The sequence below is a fragment of the Haliotis asinina genome, chromosome 3 (genome assembly GCF_037392515.1).
Source record: "Haliotis asinina isolate JCU_RB_2024 chromosome 3, JCU_Hal_asi_v2, whole genome shotgun sequence".
NCBI lineage: Eukaryota > Metazoa > Mollusca > Gastropoda > Lepetellida > Haliotidae > Haliotis > Haliotis asinina.
Genome location: NC_090282.1, coordinates 57,827,461 through 57,846,786, shown reverse-complemented (window position 1 = coordinate 57,846,786; position 19,326 = coordinate 57,827,461). Strand labels below are relative to the sequence as shown.

The following is a 19,326-nucleotide window of genomic DNA, read 5'->3' as shown; positions in this document are numbered from 1 at the left end:
GTTTTTCAGTATTTCTGATCCTTAACAAGTCTTTAAGAAAACAGAAAATGGAACACCAACTTTAATGAGCAGCATATCAGGCAATGTCTGCATAAGCAATTTCCGTCCTCACTTCCAAATGGAGTCATATCAGAGCCTTTTGACTTTCTTCATTCATACATGAAGGAGCCACAATAATCTTAGCAAGAGATATCAGCAGGAGATAAGTCTCCATCGTCTGAGCTCCATTCCCCGTGATCTGAGCTGAAGGACAATTCCCCATGATCTGAGCTGGAAGAGAGAAGTCCCTTGCTCTGAGCTTAAGGCGACGAGTCCCCTTGCTCTGAGCTTAAGGTGACAAGTCCCCTTGCTCTGAGCCGGAGACAAGAATGAAGACATGATCCGCAAACAAATGATCATGGCTGCACATTTAGAAGGCTACTGCTATATGCAGACACACAACCGTGTTTGCTAAACAAAAAAGAACCCTTGAGCACATATACTTGACAATCAGATGCATTCAGTCAGGTAAAATATTTAGCTCATATATTCTGTGCTGTTTGAAGTACAACTATCATGACATAATTTCTCAAATAACATAACTGGACTGAATATCATAGAATTTCTGTACAGCCCCAAGGGTCTGTTTTATTTGTACATAACCATGACTCTCTCATAGAAGTTTTTCATAATAAGAAAATTTACATATGTTTTGAAATCATTTGTCAGTCCTGTAGCTCACCTGGTACATATATACACTCTCAGGATATACTCAATAAACCATAGCTTATCAAAGAAGCAGTTTTCTTAACTTTCTTATTCTTAAACTCTTTATCATGACATAGAGCATAATTGCATATTTTCAATACAGAAGCATACCGAAGAATTACATGAACTGAACCACATAAACTGAACAAAAAGAATGAACCTCAATAAACCTCTATACTTATAATACTGCAACCAAATATATGCTGTGTGTTTCTGAATACCATTTAATGATGCTATTATAAGAATGTAGTATCCATTATTGGAAAACATCTGAAAAACACACCAGTGATCATTACCTGTACTAAAATCTTTTCAAACAGATATTTGTTCTGAATCCAACAGAACCTCATAGCTGATATAGTCGTGACTTCTCTTAAACTAGTCAATCAAATATTATGCATTTCGAAAATGAACTCCTGACAACAAACTACAATACAAATATTTTTGCTAACAATATCAGTTTCCTGTACAGGGCAGCCATTGAGTTCAGCAAAATTCTTCACAGCCTCCTGTAAATATCTCTGTCAACCAGATATTATGTGTCTGTGATGCTTGCTGACAAAGTAGACCGAAACTGAGACCTGACTAACCAAAAGGTGGGACTTATCATGGCACAATGAGACTTCTCAAGAGAGTAAGAAACACTGTCACAAGAAGCAACACAATCTTGTGAGAAAACAACTCATTCAAAACAGCAGAATTCAAATGTTGCTGCTTACGTTAAAAGTGATCGTGAACTCAACTCCACAACAATTTCACACTTCACAAACGTAAACATGGTAACATATCCTGCCTAGATATCAAGGACACCAGTATTGTGGAAATTATAAGTTCAGAATGGTCAGATGAAACAAAATTTCTCTTTGAATATTTCCCCTGGCCTGAATGCTGAGACTGGCATGGCCGTTGTGGGAAGCTGTGCCCCTCTCACCACAGGGCGATGTCAAGAGCCTGTGAGGGGGATATCTGACACACAGTTATCAACAAGACAAATAATCCTTCATGTTCCTGGAATAACTTCAGCTTAGTTTTCACTTCCTATATACAAAAAGGTTATTGACATCTTCAGCATGTGAGAAGATGCAGCACCAAACTTCACCTTGCCCAGTCGGCACTGGTGTTATCATATTGTTAAATTTAACATAGTAAACAGAGCATGTCCTGCATATACCACTCAGCTAGTTTTTCCGAGATCTATAGCTTCATCTCTTCTTCCTTTGGTCTACACAACAAAATCACCCAACCAAGTTTCAGATAATGGACATCCCCTCACGCTTATAGTGTACAGACTGTACAAACAGTGTACTGGCAAACTAACTGAATAAACAGCCAATTCAAATACTTAGACTCATTCCAAATGAAAAATGAAAAGTTATGATAAACTCATACAGTTTTCTCTACATCAGACATCAATGACTACCTACACAAACTGGATCAAACAATCACATGCTGTGTCCATATAGAAAAGAGAGAGAGTATCCCAGTGAATGTTTTCTGTCACCCTTTCTGTATTTTTCCCTATTTTGTTTTCTGTGTTGGCTAACTCTCCTCTCAGAAATATTCTACCTGTGACAGGGTTCTGTGACTATTCAAGTCTGGACTGCAGAGCTGGGTAGCATAGTGGCTGAAGCATTCACTTGTCACACCTATGATGAGGGTTGGATACAATTTGTGAAGCCCATTTCTTGTGTCACCTGCTGTAACAATGATGGAATATTCCTAAAAGCAGTGTAAAAGTAACCTTACTCCTTTAAGTCTGAAACAGACAGATGATACAAGGAGGCGATTCAAAAGAAGTAAGATCCACAATGAACAAAGTCTTTGATAATTAGCAAGAGAGTGAGTTGAGTTTTATGCCGCACTCAGCGATAATCCATCTATATGGCGGTGGTCTGTAAATAATCGAGTCTGGACCAGACAATCCAGTGATCAACAACATGAGCATCAATCTGTGCAATTGGGAACCGATGACGTGTCAACCAAGCCAGCGAGCGCAACTACTCGATCCCATTAGTCGCCTCTTATGACAAGCATAGTCGCCTTTTATGGCAGGCATGGGTTGCTGAAGGCCTATTCTATCACAGGACCTTCAAAGGTCTTGATAATTAGCATTATGTGTCATTGAAACCCTTAAAGTAGAGTTGGTCCGCCTGATATTTACCACACATAAGGACTTCAAGGGTGGTACTGTTATTGAAGAAATGTGAGTAGAATGAGATCTGTAGACAATTAGACCTATGACAAATTTTCCCACCGTTAGAACACAGTTCATTTGTGGATCTTCTGAATGGATGGAGCAAAAGGGAAGGGAAGAGGACATATCTGCATGTGCACTTCCTCAGCAAGTAGTGTTCATTCCTTCATCCCCATCACTGAGACAACAAGAAAGTATTTCCTGCACACGTTTACAACTACACTATTTTCCTGGCTGAACGCAAGCATTGTATGACATGACATGTCAACTGTTTGAACCAGACAGTTACTGTGACTATCAAGTTGATGGTCTCAATAATAGTGTGAGTTAACTCTTAATGTGTTCAAGTCAGACTCTCTTTGTAGATAAGATAAATTTGTGTTTCATAAATGTAGTACATAAATTAGCTCAGTTGGTCCACAGTGGTACAGGATTTTCAAACATACTAACTTTTCACTGAGATTGGTGATAAAGAAATGTTGACAAGGTTTGGGTGATTAAAGTGTGATAAATGTAAAGTCAAACTTGTATTGACACTTTATGATATTTTTGGCAATGTGTCACATAAAAATCTCTCAGATCATTTTTAATAGTCAGCAGAGCAAAAAGCACTGCAAGGTATTTATCCTTACACTTGCTTCATAACCTACACCAAAACTTTGATTGGATTGTAATAAAGAAGTTATATAGAGATACTGCATAACTGCTATGTGCCTCTCAAAGAAGTGTTTAATCACAACTGACATCTGGCAATACGATAAGTAGTCAAATCATCCTGTAGTCATTTTAACTGGCTGTTGATTTCAAGCTCATGAATAAGAGAAATTTCGTGTGGGTTTGTAATGGGTGCAGGGTACATATATTACCCACCAAAAGATCCACAAGACCCAATTACGGCAATTACAGCAAAATGTTTAACGTCACTTTTTTACTACTAGTACATACGATGACCTAGTCCTTACCACTGTTTTGTGTGTGGACTATAGATACAAGAACTGGATAACATGACCATGATGAAACTACCTCTGTCCAATATACTTCTGTGTTATTAAAGGTGTGATAGGGAAATAACCAAGACCTCAATAGTCACATACACTTTTGTGAAGAGTTTCTTTGTATGGTGTGCCTAACTCATCACACATAACTTAATATATCAGGTATTTAGTTGTATAAATTACCTGCACTTACAAAGGTCATCAGGAGGTAAAGTCTGCTTTTGTAAAGCATCTACATAAGTATCTCTGAAGGGAAACAGACACATTTGTGTATGAAGCAAAGTATGAACACTGCTGTACAGACCCGAACCTGGTCTTCTTTTGCCTCCATGATGATCACCATTTTCAGCAACAACTTGTGTTCGGTATGTTACAAAAAAATATGTGTAGACTCAAAAATGTGGTCAAAGTCAGAGTTAACTGTCAGAAATTATCTTACGCATGTCTCTGAGGCATGAGCTTAAATGGCTATTTCTGGATAACATTAGCAAAAGGAAATATTTGTCCCAGTGAAAGGGTGGTATACTGTCCACCTGCCTAGACCTGCCTATTGTGAAGAGATGCTTTATGGACGTACTGTTCAGTACTGCCCTGGGGGAAGGCTAGTCATAAATCTATGTTGTAGTATATTAGACACAAGAGTATTACAGAGTTTTTCATACATTTAGCAATATATCACGGCAAGGGTCATCAGAAATGGGTTCACACATTGTCCCATGTGGAGAATCTAATCAGGGTCTTTGGTGTGCCAAGCGAACAACTAGGCTGTGCCAAGCGAACAACTAGGCTGTGCCAAGCGAACAACTAAGCTGTGCCAAGCGAACAACTAGGCTACCATAATGCCCCTGATCACTGTGAAAGTAGGTCCTTGATAAGGTGTATATTTGACATTAATCATTCCAGAGTCAATGTTTTGGTTGGCTGTATGTTTTCAGTCTGCTGCCATCACTTGTCTACCTATCATTTCTCACAAATCTTTCATCAGCTCTGAATAAAACATGCCTGTATAAACAACATAGTACAATGCACTGAAGTTTCACTGTATGCTTCAATTAACTGCATTTTTGACCAAAAAACCCAGATTCCTCCTTAGCATGTTTATCATCCTGCAGAGAGTTGCAACTGCCAGTGTGAGAATGACACCCCTGGCCTGTTGCTTGGGTGGGAACTGGGTTCTTGTTGAAATGATTGCCTGGTTCATGCTGAGTGCAGTGCCCTGACAAGTGACAGATATTAAACATCATCGCTGGTGTTTAATTTCCCATGCATGTCACATGTCATATTTTATCAAAATTTTCCATAAAACTCTATGTCAAACCTGGAAACAAACTTAATGGCCCGAACACATTCACTTTTATCCCTTAAGAAACTTTGTTTCAGGTTTCTTATTTGGATTTTAATGACATAAACATATGGTAATCCTAAATACCAACAGTCATTGTTCTACTTCTTGTAAAATGTGAAAATCATTAGATCTTCTGTAGTTTAGGTAGGGGATATTTCAAACTTACCACAGACTTCAGGCTTCCATGTTCTTGTCCCAGCCATGTCTCATTTTAACTTTAATCACTTCCAGATGTTTTTAACTCCAAAAATATTATCCTATGTTTATCTGTTCTGGGCATGTAAAGAATAAATTACATATATCAGAGCATCTACATAATGAAGCTGCAAGATTTCTGAAATTGCACTTAAGCTCATATGATGTCGCAAATCCTATCTTGAACCCATCATTATTGTCAGTGATTATGAATAAGCAAGTTTAGAATAGAGTAGTTGGGAAATCGAAATAAAACGTAATTAATATTGTGCTTCCTGATATGAGGGGTGGAAAAATACCATTCCCCAACACCGTGGTCATGTAGAATTCTTCAGTCTGTCAAGAAAATATCTACATCAAAATGCTACCAAGTAGGGTCTGTGTTTTACTTTCCTTACGATTTCTTAGAACCACTTGCATTGTAGTTCTTCAATCGCTATTTGCAGTCCATACATTTATTAGCTGTTCTGTTGTTTATATTTGATAAAGACTATTTGCAAAAGAAATTAAGTTGTTAATTGGTCAAATGAAATTAATGTTCGGTGATTGGATTTTCAAAATTTACTGGATCAGTGTCAATTGGAGTTTTGAAAAAAATTCAAACCCTGCATACCTTTTGTAAGCCTCACTAAGGAATTTTTTCAGAATCATGACATTTTTTTCTTTGTATCCGTACAAAGAATGACTGTCATCTAACTTTACCGTATATATCCTATATCACCCTGGCCTAATTACTCCATTTTCTTGCTTCATGTACCAAGTCACCAATCAGACGCATAAAACACATAATAGGCTATAAAAACAGTTATCACATGACACACAATCCCCAACACTGACATTGACGAACTGCTTGTGACTGAGCAATAACACCAGTTTATGGCAGCTCAGATAACACTCTACTCAATGTTTAATTACTTACACATGAACAATATTTTTTCTTTTATGGAATTGTACATTCTGTGTAATTTTCCAGGCTAAATCCTCCAATCCCAGTTCACTCCCTGAACCCAAACATGTCAGAGAAATATGCATCAACAAGATAAGCCTCTACCCCATGATCAAAATGTGCTGTCACTGCTGCAGCCACTACTTCATCTGATGCAACAGTTGTTGGACCAGTCACAGTCAACATACACTTGTAACATTACGCTTCGGTAGTACATGTGAACACTTACACATTACAATGAATTACAGGCTGTCTAGTGAGTGAGTTGGGTTTTGTGTTGCTATTAGTAATGTTCCAGCAAAAGCATGGCAGGGACACAAGGAATCAAACACAGGCCTTTGGCATGACAAGCGAACACTTTAACCACTTGGCTACCCCACTACCCCAGGTTACCAGGTGTCAGTGATAATTATTTCAATGATACAACTTGGTAACTAACTTGCAACACAATTTCACATGTGATAGAAGCATCTTTTTCACCATGTCATTATAAATGCTCTTCTCAATCTGGAAACCACTAATGAACAGTGCATAAACACAAAGGTGAGTGAATCAGGATAGTTTTATGACACTTTTTTTACCCTATCACCAAAGGTGACTCCAGAAATGGGCTTCACACATTGTACCCATATGGGGAATTGAACCCTGGGGATTGAAATTAAAAATATTTTATCTAGCAAGACAGTTAGAGAAATGTTACAGTATTTATCTTCTTTCTGCTGTGCAATAAACCATTTATACTAATGCATGTCATCATACTGCTCTAGCCTCTGTTCGCAATATGTACATTCAAAGCATTAACATTGTTACCCAGCACAATGGATCAGTATGCACTTATTTTTCATTCTCAACTCCATGAGAGGCATGAGAGGTTAACAGTTATATTACCATCTCATTTAGCAGGATATCCATTCTTACACCTGGGCAAACAGCAGCCTATTCTCAGAAGTCATTATCAAAAAAGACCCCACATGAGTCCTGTGTACTTCAGTGATGGAGAGACCTTGAAACTGTGAGGATGGGTCACCCCCATGCAGCTACCACCTGTGACCAGCGCAATTTCCCCTGGCCTGTGACACACACTGTGTACAGGGTAGTTTTGCACAGGGAAACAAACTGTGACATTATTTTTACAGTCCATGATTTGATAAAACACAGATATTACATGTATCAGAAATGATTCCTGAAACTTGAACATTCTATAGTCTGTGGAAGTCATGAATAGCAACTTAAACACTGATTGATTTATCCCTCCCTCCCTCCTTCACTCACTCACTGGTGAACAATTGTTGTCCGGAACTCATCCTGAACGTTAAGGAGCAATAATAGACTTCACATATACCATATTTGGAACCGAAAGAGGGTGATCATCATCTCTGCCTGCTTGTTCCACTAGGCTACCCCAGCTGGAGTACATGGAGTGCAACTGCACTCATCCTGTGTGTCTATACCCCATTAAACCACAATGTACTTAGACAACCTATCAAGGACATTCATGTGTGTCATGATAACGTAAATTACTTCAGGTGGAAGTGAATTCTTGCATTACAGCATCACTACAGCACATAACAGTTTCAGTACTGAAATGCACTGAGTCGTGAGGTCTAAATACAAGCATATACAGCTGTTTCATGCATAAACTGTGCTTCTTTTCAAACTATGCTTGAATGATTCCGTCTTTTTATGTACACCAACACAACCGAGACATGAGATAACGGCCAAACAAATCTTTGTCACTTTTTATAACAACCCACTTCTAACCCAAAAGTCCACTGATCGAAAGAAAAAAGCATGAGTCGGTCATACTATGTACATGCAGGTCTTTCAGTTCTACCTTTCTGACAACTACTGGTGCAATCCATGTTTCAGTCCTATAGTCTGCTGGACACATGTCCACAAGGCTGTGACCATGCTCAGTATCATTTACTTAACCATAACAGGAGCAGAATATTCATCAGTGTCAAACACTTCATTCACACAATGCACCTTTCATTGCAGTACCTGTATCACCTAAAAAGAAAAGGTTTCGATACTGTCAGAGAAATGTTGCTGATGTATAATTCGAAAGTCATCAAGTGGGAAATATGTCTTCACCTGAAGTCTTTGTATACTCCTCTGATATTTAACATATGAACAACTCTGTGAAACATTTGAAATATGTTTATACTGCGACGCATTGTTAACAGAATGGTCTCCTTGATTTATGGTATGTACACATCTGATAACTCAACAATACAATGTACCATCCTATATAAACCGATGTTTTTGTAATGTATATGATAGTCAGTTGATCAAAAAAATGTCAGTGCTAGTGTTGCATGATGTAAACACTGTAAAGCTGTCAAAGGTGATGCCCAAATAATATACAACCGGACACTTTATCTCCATCCAGTGTCTCTGCACATCCTGAGATATGTAACATACTTAACAACCTTGTGATGTATCTATCATAAGTGTATTCTCTGAAATACTGATAGTAAAATTTGCTTCTTTGACCCATGTTATACACATATTGGTAACGCATCTATACTATGTACTATTTTGTACTGTAGGTCAAATGGCCTTATATGCAAATAATCTATCTGTAATTGTAAGACGTTATACTGCAATATAGTAGTACTTGCTCTTCATATATTCAGCAATAAGATTTCACGGTCTGTGAACTCTTGATTTGTCATGAAAAATCCCAATTGTCTGTTGTAAAGAAAATTAATTTAATGTTACATTTACAGCTTTTGTTATGATTCAATGCATGAGCTGACATGAATTTCAAATTTCTCCAGGTCATAAGTAGGCTCATCTAATTGTGCAGGTCCTGTAAGTCTTTTAACAGCCCACACAAAGTGTTTTCTATTTTATGGATTAACCTCATTCTTCAGTAAGTGAGTGAGTGAGGGAGTGAGTGAACACTATTTCTTTAATGATTTAAAAATTTAAAGATTTTTTGCACTTACAACACATTTGCCTCATACATACAGCTGTGTACAGAGAGGTGAGCAGAATCCATGCACACAATGAGTTTTAATCAGATCAAGAGCAGGGCATGTCATATAATCGAATTTGCACTCAAGTATGCAAGTTACACCTGTTATTAGCAGGTCAGTGAGTGAGTAAGTCAGTCAGTGAGTCAGTGAGTCTAAAACTGATTTGAACAATATTACCACTTCAGTTGAAACCACTTACAAATGTACAGTGTTGACAAATATCAGAACAATCCCGGGGGATATGAACTCAAGATGACTTAGATGCTGAACAGTTCACTGTGATTCCTTTGAGTATGGAAATACTGACCCCTTTGAAATATGGTGAGCAGGCAACACAATTTACACACAACTTTGTATCCTAATACACACAGATTAAACTTCTGTGCAGAAAGGTAAGTGAGTGAAATATTTTTGGTCTAACAATCCCTGAACCACACCATTTTCGCTACTGTCTAGCCCGCTCTGCAATGCTGAAGCACAAAATAAAGTAAGTCCAGACATACCAAGGTTCTCCCAACTCTCTGGGGTGCCTTTTAACATTAATAGGTTTATTTCTTAGTATCAATATTATATATATGCAGGAATTAAAAGCTAGTTGACTTTCAGAAGTGAAATTTGCTCATCTTCCTCATAAATATCACGCAATCTCAATCTCAATATACTCCTCCACACTGCAGAATGCCGTCATCTTGAACACAACAGATAAAATGGATGGCCCCACTAGCGATTAACCTGCCACTAAGGAATAAACAAGAAACAGCATTCCGTAGTATAAGCTTTATCACACCCCTTGTCTACTTACCTGAAAATATACTGCCTATTAGGAAATTGGGATTTCAAATCCTAGCATTGTTAGGCTTGTCTCTATAGCTTCACACTGGGTTCCCAAGAACAACGGATTTATCAACATCTCAGCCTACGATGTCCTGCCCAAGCCAGCAGAATTTCACCAGATATTTGCAACTTGAATTCAACTTTAATCAGTTCTTCAAAATTTGACATGAGAAAGAGCACAAAAACACTCATTTGTCTTTTCCACAATCTGTGTTACAACTGTACTTATTTAGGAATCCTGACTAGATGCCCGGATAGTGGTGGCTGAATGTTATTTTGGGACATCATAGATATAGTCTCTGACTACAAAAAGGAAACTCTCAGTCTGAAGACCAAAAAAAATAAAAATACACCACAACAATCCTGGAATGTTCAAAAGCAGATACTGGCAGTTTTGCTCCAAGGCTGTATTGAATCCTGAACCCATGGATATACAGTAATTCAGTCCTCCAAAGAGAAAAGTCTAAATAAGCTCTGTTAAATTCTGTAAAGGTATATTTATATCTTTTTTAAATTATCATCTTAAACTATTAAATATTACCTTGGAGGCTTGTGCAAGTCTAAGATACTCTGAGCAGTCACATATATCTCTGGCCTACTAAAGCTTGGTAGTCGATACAAAATGATACATCATCATCACACCTCTAGTACAAGCTTGTTCAGGTGACCTGGGGTGACCGACAAACAATTAACTCGATGACATTATCGTAGTGTTATCAGGGTAGTTATTTCAGGCCCTTGGGGCCCCAAGACAGTTATTTCACAGTTGACTGCCATCCAGTTGCAGTCAGACACATGCTGGAATGCATATCAGCTATCCACATGTGATATTTCAGACCACAATCTCTTCCACAGCAACTGGACAGTGCATCACTAACATACTCTCATGCCATGGACACTGAATATCCTCCAACCTCCTCCCCCTCCAATCCAATCTTGCAAACAGAGTCTCCAAGGATACACAGTATGTACATATGTTTTAAACAAGAGTTAAGTAACTCTGGCCATTTATAGATTTTTGAAAGACTACATCAGACGATCTATAGTACAAACTGGAGAATGTTAAGAAGAAGAAACCATAAAATGTTCAGCATGCTCACACTCATAGAATGAACGCTCCAGTAATCAGAATTACCATCAACAAATTTTAGAATTTCTACATTATCTATTAATTAATTATTATTACCTAATGTCTTTATTTGTCAGCAGGTGTGATGCTTGAACTCCAGCCAAGAAGAAACAATAATCCCATAAAAAGTTATGTCTAATTCGGATGCATGAAGATCAGGGTTAGAACTGATATTCAGTAATACCTGCTTTTCGTAACTTGGAGGCGACTAATGGGATGCGTGGTCAGGCTCACTGACACATGTCATTGTATCCCAATTTCATAGGTTCATGCTTATGACGTTGATCATTGGTCCTGATTTGACTACTTACACACTGCCAGCATTCAGCTGGAATATTGCTGAGTGTGTCATATAATTATACTCACTCACTATTGGTGAACCTTTCCAAAACTGAGAGCACACCAATGTAACCCGTATTCATCCATTTGGGGACATCATTTAATGTGATGAACTTGTCATATTCAGATAACCTTTGAAAGTAATCAGTGGATATTTGAATGACAGCTTGATTACCCATTGTATTGTCCATATCCTCTGGCAAAATACCTCAAGAGCAATCACAATATTTTCTCCGGACAAAAACATTGTGACCATTCCCACAAATGAAAACTACATATGTAAACATTTGCTGACACTTATCCATTGAGAATCAGTAACACCAGCATCAGTGTCAATGTTGATCACTACACAGCTTCAACACAACCAGGTGTTCCAACCTAATCTACAACTCACATAATAGTTGTTTAATTAACATTGCTAATTAGGTGTAGGTATCATGCCTCAGGGGTTCATTAAGACTCAGTGTGAACTGTATAAAGTGATAAATAGTTGCTGCAGACTTGTGTTAATCTCCCAGCTGATAAGCCGAGAGTGTGAAGTACACAATGCTAATTGAGGCCCCAGCCACAGGTGAAAGGTATTATCTTCTTGGCCAAAAGCTGTTTCAATTTCTGTGACTACACATTACTATAACAGGACATAGTCCCCAAAAATAAACAAAGTTAACAATGCTGGTACAATTTACACCATCATAAATCACATACTTCCAACAATTATGAGATAAGAAACTCATAAATAAATAATTCTCAAACCACTCGAATTTTGTGTATGACACTTGCTGTCTACGTGGACCCTCAGGTCTGCTATTATAGTATGTCAATATTATGACACCCTGACTCTTTAATTATTAAATTAGGTTATTATGAGGACCTACTGAGATGACATACTGTACAGAAGAAACAGAGATGTGAAGATCTAGGTTAATTCGTCTTAAGCAACCAAGACAGTACATGTTGTAACAGGTGGATAACAGGATCAGGTGATCAGGCTTGCTGACATGGTTGAGACATGTCATGCTCATCATTGGATCGTCTGGGGCAGATTTGATTCATTACAAACTGCTACATCCCATTGAAATATCACTGAGTGTGGTGTTTATCAACAAAAGAACAGAACATGATAAAAGAAATTACAGACAGAAATGCAGAGAAGATGATGTGATGTCTCTTCCATTGAAATATTCATATTTTAAATACGTCACAGCAAACAAGACAGGTGAATGGGGCACTTTCCAAACATACTGATGACCACTGACCAAATACATGGTCTAAATTAACATTCCAACAAAACATACTGTGTGTAATTGATTGCTTAATCTCTCAACCACGAGCAAGCAAGTGCACTGATTATTTTAAGGGAAACGTTGATTGCACTGAAATTATTTAAACTGCTCTGCAAAGAAACAGACAGATTACCTGCTCGTTGACTATGTTTCAGAGACCAACAGTATGTATACGTAATAAATAACGAACAATGTCACAATAAATCCTTAGCATGAAAAAAGAAACACTGTGCAAACCAGTAAGTATTACAGCCTTAGGCTACATTATGATACTTCATCAATACACCATACATGGAAACAATACAGTTTTTAAATGGCAGGACGGTTTCAAAGGACCAAAATGTGCAGAAAGAGCTGATACAGAAAATATAATCATCCCAAAATGCAACGGTAGCAATGTTTCTGTAATTAAAGTATTTCATAAATCTATTTGTTGAAGAACTACGCCATTACACAGCTTACTGTCCCTTTGCATTTCCTGCAAGGACCATTAAAGTTGGCAAGTGCGACTCTTAGTTCTACGAGGTCACAGTAAAACCCTATGTAGAATAAACAAGAAAGATGAGTACAACAAATGAGACACACCCGTAATATCACTCTAGACACTAGAGAACATCAAAGACTTGAAAACTTGTACTGAATACAAATAAATATTAACTGAGGACATCTATTTCTTCTTTTTCTTGCCACCTCTGCATAAAGGTGTTGTATGACCAAACAATACAGTGTTCAATATCAGGACTACCTGTTACACGCACTGATGCAGTTTTAAAAAATCAAACTCATACATAAATTGGTACTTTGATCACTAACTTTATAATACTGGCAATATCCTTTTCAATTTCATCTGAATAACAGTGCTTCCTAAAGATCTTTAACATGAAAACAGAAAAAACACCTCAAGACGGCAATGAATTATTTGAACAACTAACCAAATTCAAAGATGCACCAGTGAATCAATGCCGCTGTTTGAGTTCCCAGAACTCAAAATGAAGCACACCCTTTACATTGGTTAACGACTGAGACTACAAAACAAATATGTAACTACTGTACACAGTCACCTGGGTTTAAAGTAACCTAATGGTATACAAGCTTGAAACATTGTCCACAGTCAGTTTTAGGAAGGGTGTGATCTAGTACTGACACTACACACTATTTTCCCCTACTTCTGTACAGAAATAAGGTTCACTACATCATCATTTTTTTTCATCCATATCTTAACTGTTTTCGCAAACAGGCATTTTAATTATTAACACTGCAGTGTGTCTCCTTGTCACATGCAGTGTTCACAAATGGCATCTGACCCTCTGACACATCTGGCAGATTCGCTAGTGGTCAGATAGAAATCACAATCCCACCAGCCCCAGTGTCTGACTGAATATTTCACAATGTCTTTGTGTGAAGTTGTTATTTGTGACACGTTTGCTGTTTAGAAATCTTATGTTTGTTATCATATAATGTTAATAATTTCAATGCCAGTTATAGGAAACGTCAAATCTGAAATGTTTGTTTAATTTTGTTCTGTGGGTCCTGTGAATTTTCAGTGGGCCAGACATCTGAAACTTACTTTGAAACACATCGTGAACACTGCACATGACAATATACTCATTACCCACCAAACATTCCTGCTTGATGTGTATCACACACATGACTGGTGATGCAAATAATTTGCTTTAAAAAAAAATCTTCCTTTGAAGGCAGTTATTAATGGAGACTCAAGGCATTGAGATATCTAAAAGATTATGTGATGGGACATTCTTCTACATCACTACGAAATGCAAACAAAATCTTGGATACATTCATTCACTGTCCAATCTGTAATTTTGTCACTGAATCTACTTATGGACAATAAGGCTGGATGTTTGGTAGTGAGGCAAGTGAAAGTGAGGACTGAAAAATGAAGTATTTATTTGCTGTGGCCTGACAGAAGTGTTTGACCAGAGTTTATGCCCTTACAGTTCCTTGCCTTGGTAATGATACTTTCTCAGTGGCTGTTTACGTAAGAAACAAACCAATCCTCATTATGGAAATGAATCTGGCAGATAAGCAAGAAACTGTGTTGACACTGACATGATTGGGCACACACCCAGGCTTGGCACTTCAACTGAATGGAACTGGAAGAACTAGGAAACCTAACTTAACTCACAATCTCATAATGGGAGGCAATTGCTCCATACAAAACTTGGTCTAATGAATGTATTGTAAATAGTATTGATACTTTATGAGTACAAAAATGACCACATTGTGTCAGCAGTAACCCAACTGATAACTTGGCATCATATACATGAAAGATTTTCATGTAAAACATGTATCTCATTTTGATATGGGAAACTGCAGTTTCAGATTAAAAGGCTGACTTTCTCCTATGAAATCTTCCACAAAGAAAAATCTTCATTATTAAACTGTAGCAAAAGGTATGGATGGCTTGCCCTTCAGAAGTCATAAAAGAGGAAGAAGAGGTTAAGAATACTACTCATTTTTCTCATCATTTGATATTTGAAACTACAATCGTCAGGTTGTGCCTACAGTAAATAAGAGCCATAGTGCTCACAGTTTAATGCACTACATGTATAGCATGAATTTAAATATTCTAATATCAACAAGTTAATGGACATTTTGTTGCATCAATTTTTAGAAGATATGTTGCTTATTTACTATCCACATAGCAAGAAGTCTTCAAAATGATTTCAGTTCTTAACATGAAATCAGTGTTTAACATTCATGCAAAAATATTCAATAGACATTATTAAGTCATTCAACTTAATGAAATGAAGAAATTTGAACTATTATCCATCTGTTGTTATGCGTAAGACAAGTACTGATGAACTTACAAACTATGGACCCTGAAAGCAGAAAATGAATATTTTTAGAACACATAGATCAAACGTGTAAAATCTTACCTCATACGCCCAGGTGCATTGTATTCCTGCATACTTTCTAACACATCTTCCAATTTCTACATCTTCATGAGTTGTATACAAATTCTGAAGACAGTTGCTCACATAAGGAGCCATTCGTCGAAGAGTTTCACGACTAAATATCATTCCTGGTCCTCCCATACAGAAATTTTCTGTTGCAGTCAAACTGAGAAGACCCAATTCTTCTGGTTTTCCAACACCTGCTTGGCCAATGAACTGAGGTTTGGAGCTATTAATCGATCGAAGAAATTTATCAAGTTTGTCTCCCTTGACGAAAACATCATCATCCGCCCTGACAAACCATTCATATTGATCTATAAAATGATCATGCATATATTTTAACATCATGAAGGATTTCTTTTGGGGTGGGTAGGAATCATCGACATTCGGTAATGCAACAACTGGTACTCCATATTTGGATACAGATCCTTCACTTGAGAAGAATCTCACCTCTCCATTTATTGTATTAACCCAAGTTCGATGAGCTGCTAGCCCTCTTGAATCAATAAATTTTTTTGCTGTCATGATTCCAACAAAAACAAAATTATCTGTGGGTTTTTGATATTGCTGCCCATCAGATGTTTTGGCCGCATTGTCATCTGGGGAATTGCTGGTTGAGAGGCCAATCTCTTCGCAGCATATATCTGGTAATCCACATCGCGAGAAAAATTTATTTTTGCAATAATTTGAAAGTAATATACCCCCAAGGAATCCCACGAGTAAACAGGTGGCGTAGGTCTTAACAATTCCATAACGCTTCTTTGCCATAGTAGTTCCCAGTTCGCCATGCATCTGTCAAGATGTATAAATCAAGAGATAACACTGCAGAATCAATACTGACATTCAAGTTACTGCGTGTCCAGTCTAACATGAAATGATATATGATTACGCAACCACTTGATTCTCTCTCTTACGGAACACGTGTCTCTAACAGACATGATCAAGGTCTATTGACACTATATCCAGTCGTATATCCGTTAAATGAAACTTCTCGTTCACATTTCAGCTGATGTGGCACAATGCACTGAGCAACACAAAGCGACTGGCTCGTAGTCTATCTTCTAAGATTCCATTCAGAAAACTTCACTAAGTTCGAAAACTTTTTGGATGAGCTGAACAACGACATATATCAGCTCATGTTTTCACATTCTTCGCCCATTTCTGAAACTTCCAGGCGTCCCATGGTCGCCGAGTAGACGGTCACGTGAATTCCAAGAACTTTCGGCAACTTTGTGAAACTTTTCAACGTGTCGCTATAGCAGGAGGGGGCAAAACAACCACTCCCCGATTCCCTCCCAAACCACGAAAGTGTACGCTTGAGCACGCGAGTGCAACACGTCAAAACTCTTATCAAGTCATCCTGCCCTAGCACTGGCCAGTCTACCCGATTGAAAGGCCAGAGGGATGTTTGCTTCTTTACAACCAACCGACTTCAAATAGGCGCATGCCGATGGGATCCCACCCGTCATTGTCAACAGCTAATAATAAACCACTTTGTACGCTTCAGTGACTCGCTGCTGCCGCCGCTGCCACGACCGACCCACTTTGACTTCGGCTCTCTCCGTCTATGAACGGAGAATGCCGATCTACTATATACTATAACCTTTACGCCTAGTTATCTAATAATATTATGAAAACTATTCTACCGGGTACTTAAATAGATGCGTGGTTTTTATTGAAGTCTTGTTCTTTGGTCTTCCTTATGTCTTGCTATAGAAAAAAACCCTGTTTTTTGGGCTTTTTGTTTGGACTTTGAGAAATCCGCCGCATATTACCAACGTGTTACTTGTAGATGAATACATGGCGTTTTCCGGATAACGACTTTTTGTTCTTTATCAGGACGCTTCAGGGCTATTTCTCGTCAATTCACCCGGTGAATAATCATCACGTGTCATGCAATTAAGCTTTAAATGGCCTTCAAGTACTGCATTACCATTAGGTGTGCACAATCAACGGTTTTGATGTCTCAAACAATGAGGATTTTTAACGAGAGATATGTCAGGCACTAAAGAAGGGTCCCTGTAACAACAACAGCGAGTAAAGAGAATTTATTTAACTTGAAGCAGACATTTTCATCTTTCATTCAGATATGCCTAATAACGGAACCATTATATTTAACTTCTTGAGTTTACAAGCAGAATGCACACGTGGCATTTTTATGCTGTACAAAGGTTAGTACATATAGGCAATACCAAAACAAACTATATACGTATTAAACATGCATGACATTAGATTTCATTTTGGTAAAACTGTATTGTTTCTTGGATTATTCTGTAAGTAAGCGACCATCTGGTCACTTGACATAGATCATGCGTTCTTAGTCTATTCGATCTCATTCTAACTAACCGCGCAATATTTCAGGATGGCGAAACCAAACACCTAACTGCAAATTCTCTTCTCAAAAACGTCACTGAAAACGACGTATTTAAACGTATGTCCGAGTGTAAGTGGTCAAAATGTGCATAATCCCAGCTTGGCGTGAGGTTTATCGTTACAGCGTGACATGAGTAATGAAAGCCACAGGTGTGAGTTATGTCAGGTTAACTCTAAATAGGAAGCTACCGACTACATAGCGAATGAAGCATACGTACTTTCACACTGCCCCCCACCCCATGCAAAAAATGCTGGAAAAAGTATGTCATCTGTGTGTTCAACTTCAAATGATGGTTTTTAGAACATCTCTGATGGTGATCATTTGGCTTTTATGTCAAACCTATATAGTTTTTAGAATTTCTGCCAAAGCCTGCATTAGGTTGTTTCAAAGGCATTTAGAAGTTGGAGGAATCAAACTATAAGTGCTTTATGGTTCAACTTGTATAATAAAGAAGTTGAACCATAAAACACTTTTAGTTTAAAGCCTGCATTGATGTTTTAGATGTTAGAAAATCTTTTTTAAATGCCTCGTACCTTACAATACTTTTATGGCATTTTTACAGTATGCCTCTTATCAATGTACACATCATTATCTTGTATTTTTTATGCTCATGTTCATAGTTTTATAATCTCTCACACTCGCATAGGGGATGGATCATCACATGTCTTTCATTATCTGATTTTAACATATATCTTAACTTGTATAAATTGAGGCTAAAATAAAATATCTGTCTGTCTGTCCGAACCGCGCTTGAAATAACGAAGGGTCAGGGAAAGTGTCGCCAATGTAGTGAACCTTTATGAAAACTTTGGTTATTTGTCAAACACCTTTAATGGGTGGTCTTGTTTAACTCCCCAAGGTGGCATTATTAACTCTTTTTAGCATTTGAAATCATAACAGTCGGGAAAGGGGCTATAATACCTGCCCTTACCCACAGATTCCTTAAAAATGTGTGTCAAACTAGATTTTACAGACGCATCGACTAAGCCCGTGTCATGACATTAACCAGCAAATTACTCTTTTAACTATAAAAACCGAAGCCT

At 37.8% G+C, this 19,326-nt stretch overlaps 1 protein-coding gene across 1 annotated transcript in view; it reads right to left on the bottom strand.

Moving 5' to 3' along the window:
• The window catches only part of LOC137278223 (chondroitin sulfate synthase 1-like), a 56,214-nt gene extending 38,736 nt beyond the window's left edge, over window positions 1-17,478 (bottom strand). Inside the window, exon 1 of the mRNA XM_067810441.1 lies at window positions 15,892-17,478. Within this exon, the coding sequence (XP_067666542.1) occupies window positions 15,892-16,701 (810 nt within the window). The 5' untranslated portion in view covers window positions 16,702-17,478. The remainder of the gene's footprint in view (window positions 1-15,891) is intronic.
• Between the last annotated feature and the right edge of the window lie 1,848 nt (window positions 17,479-19,326).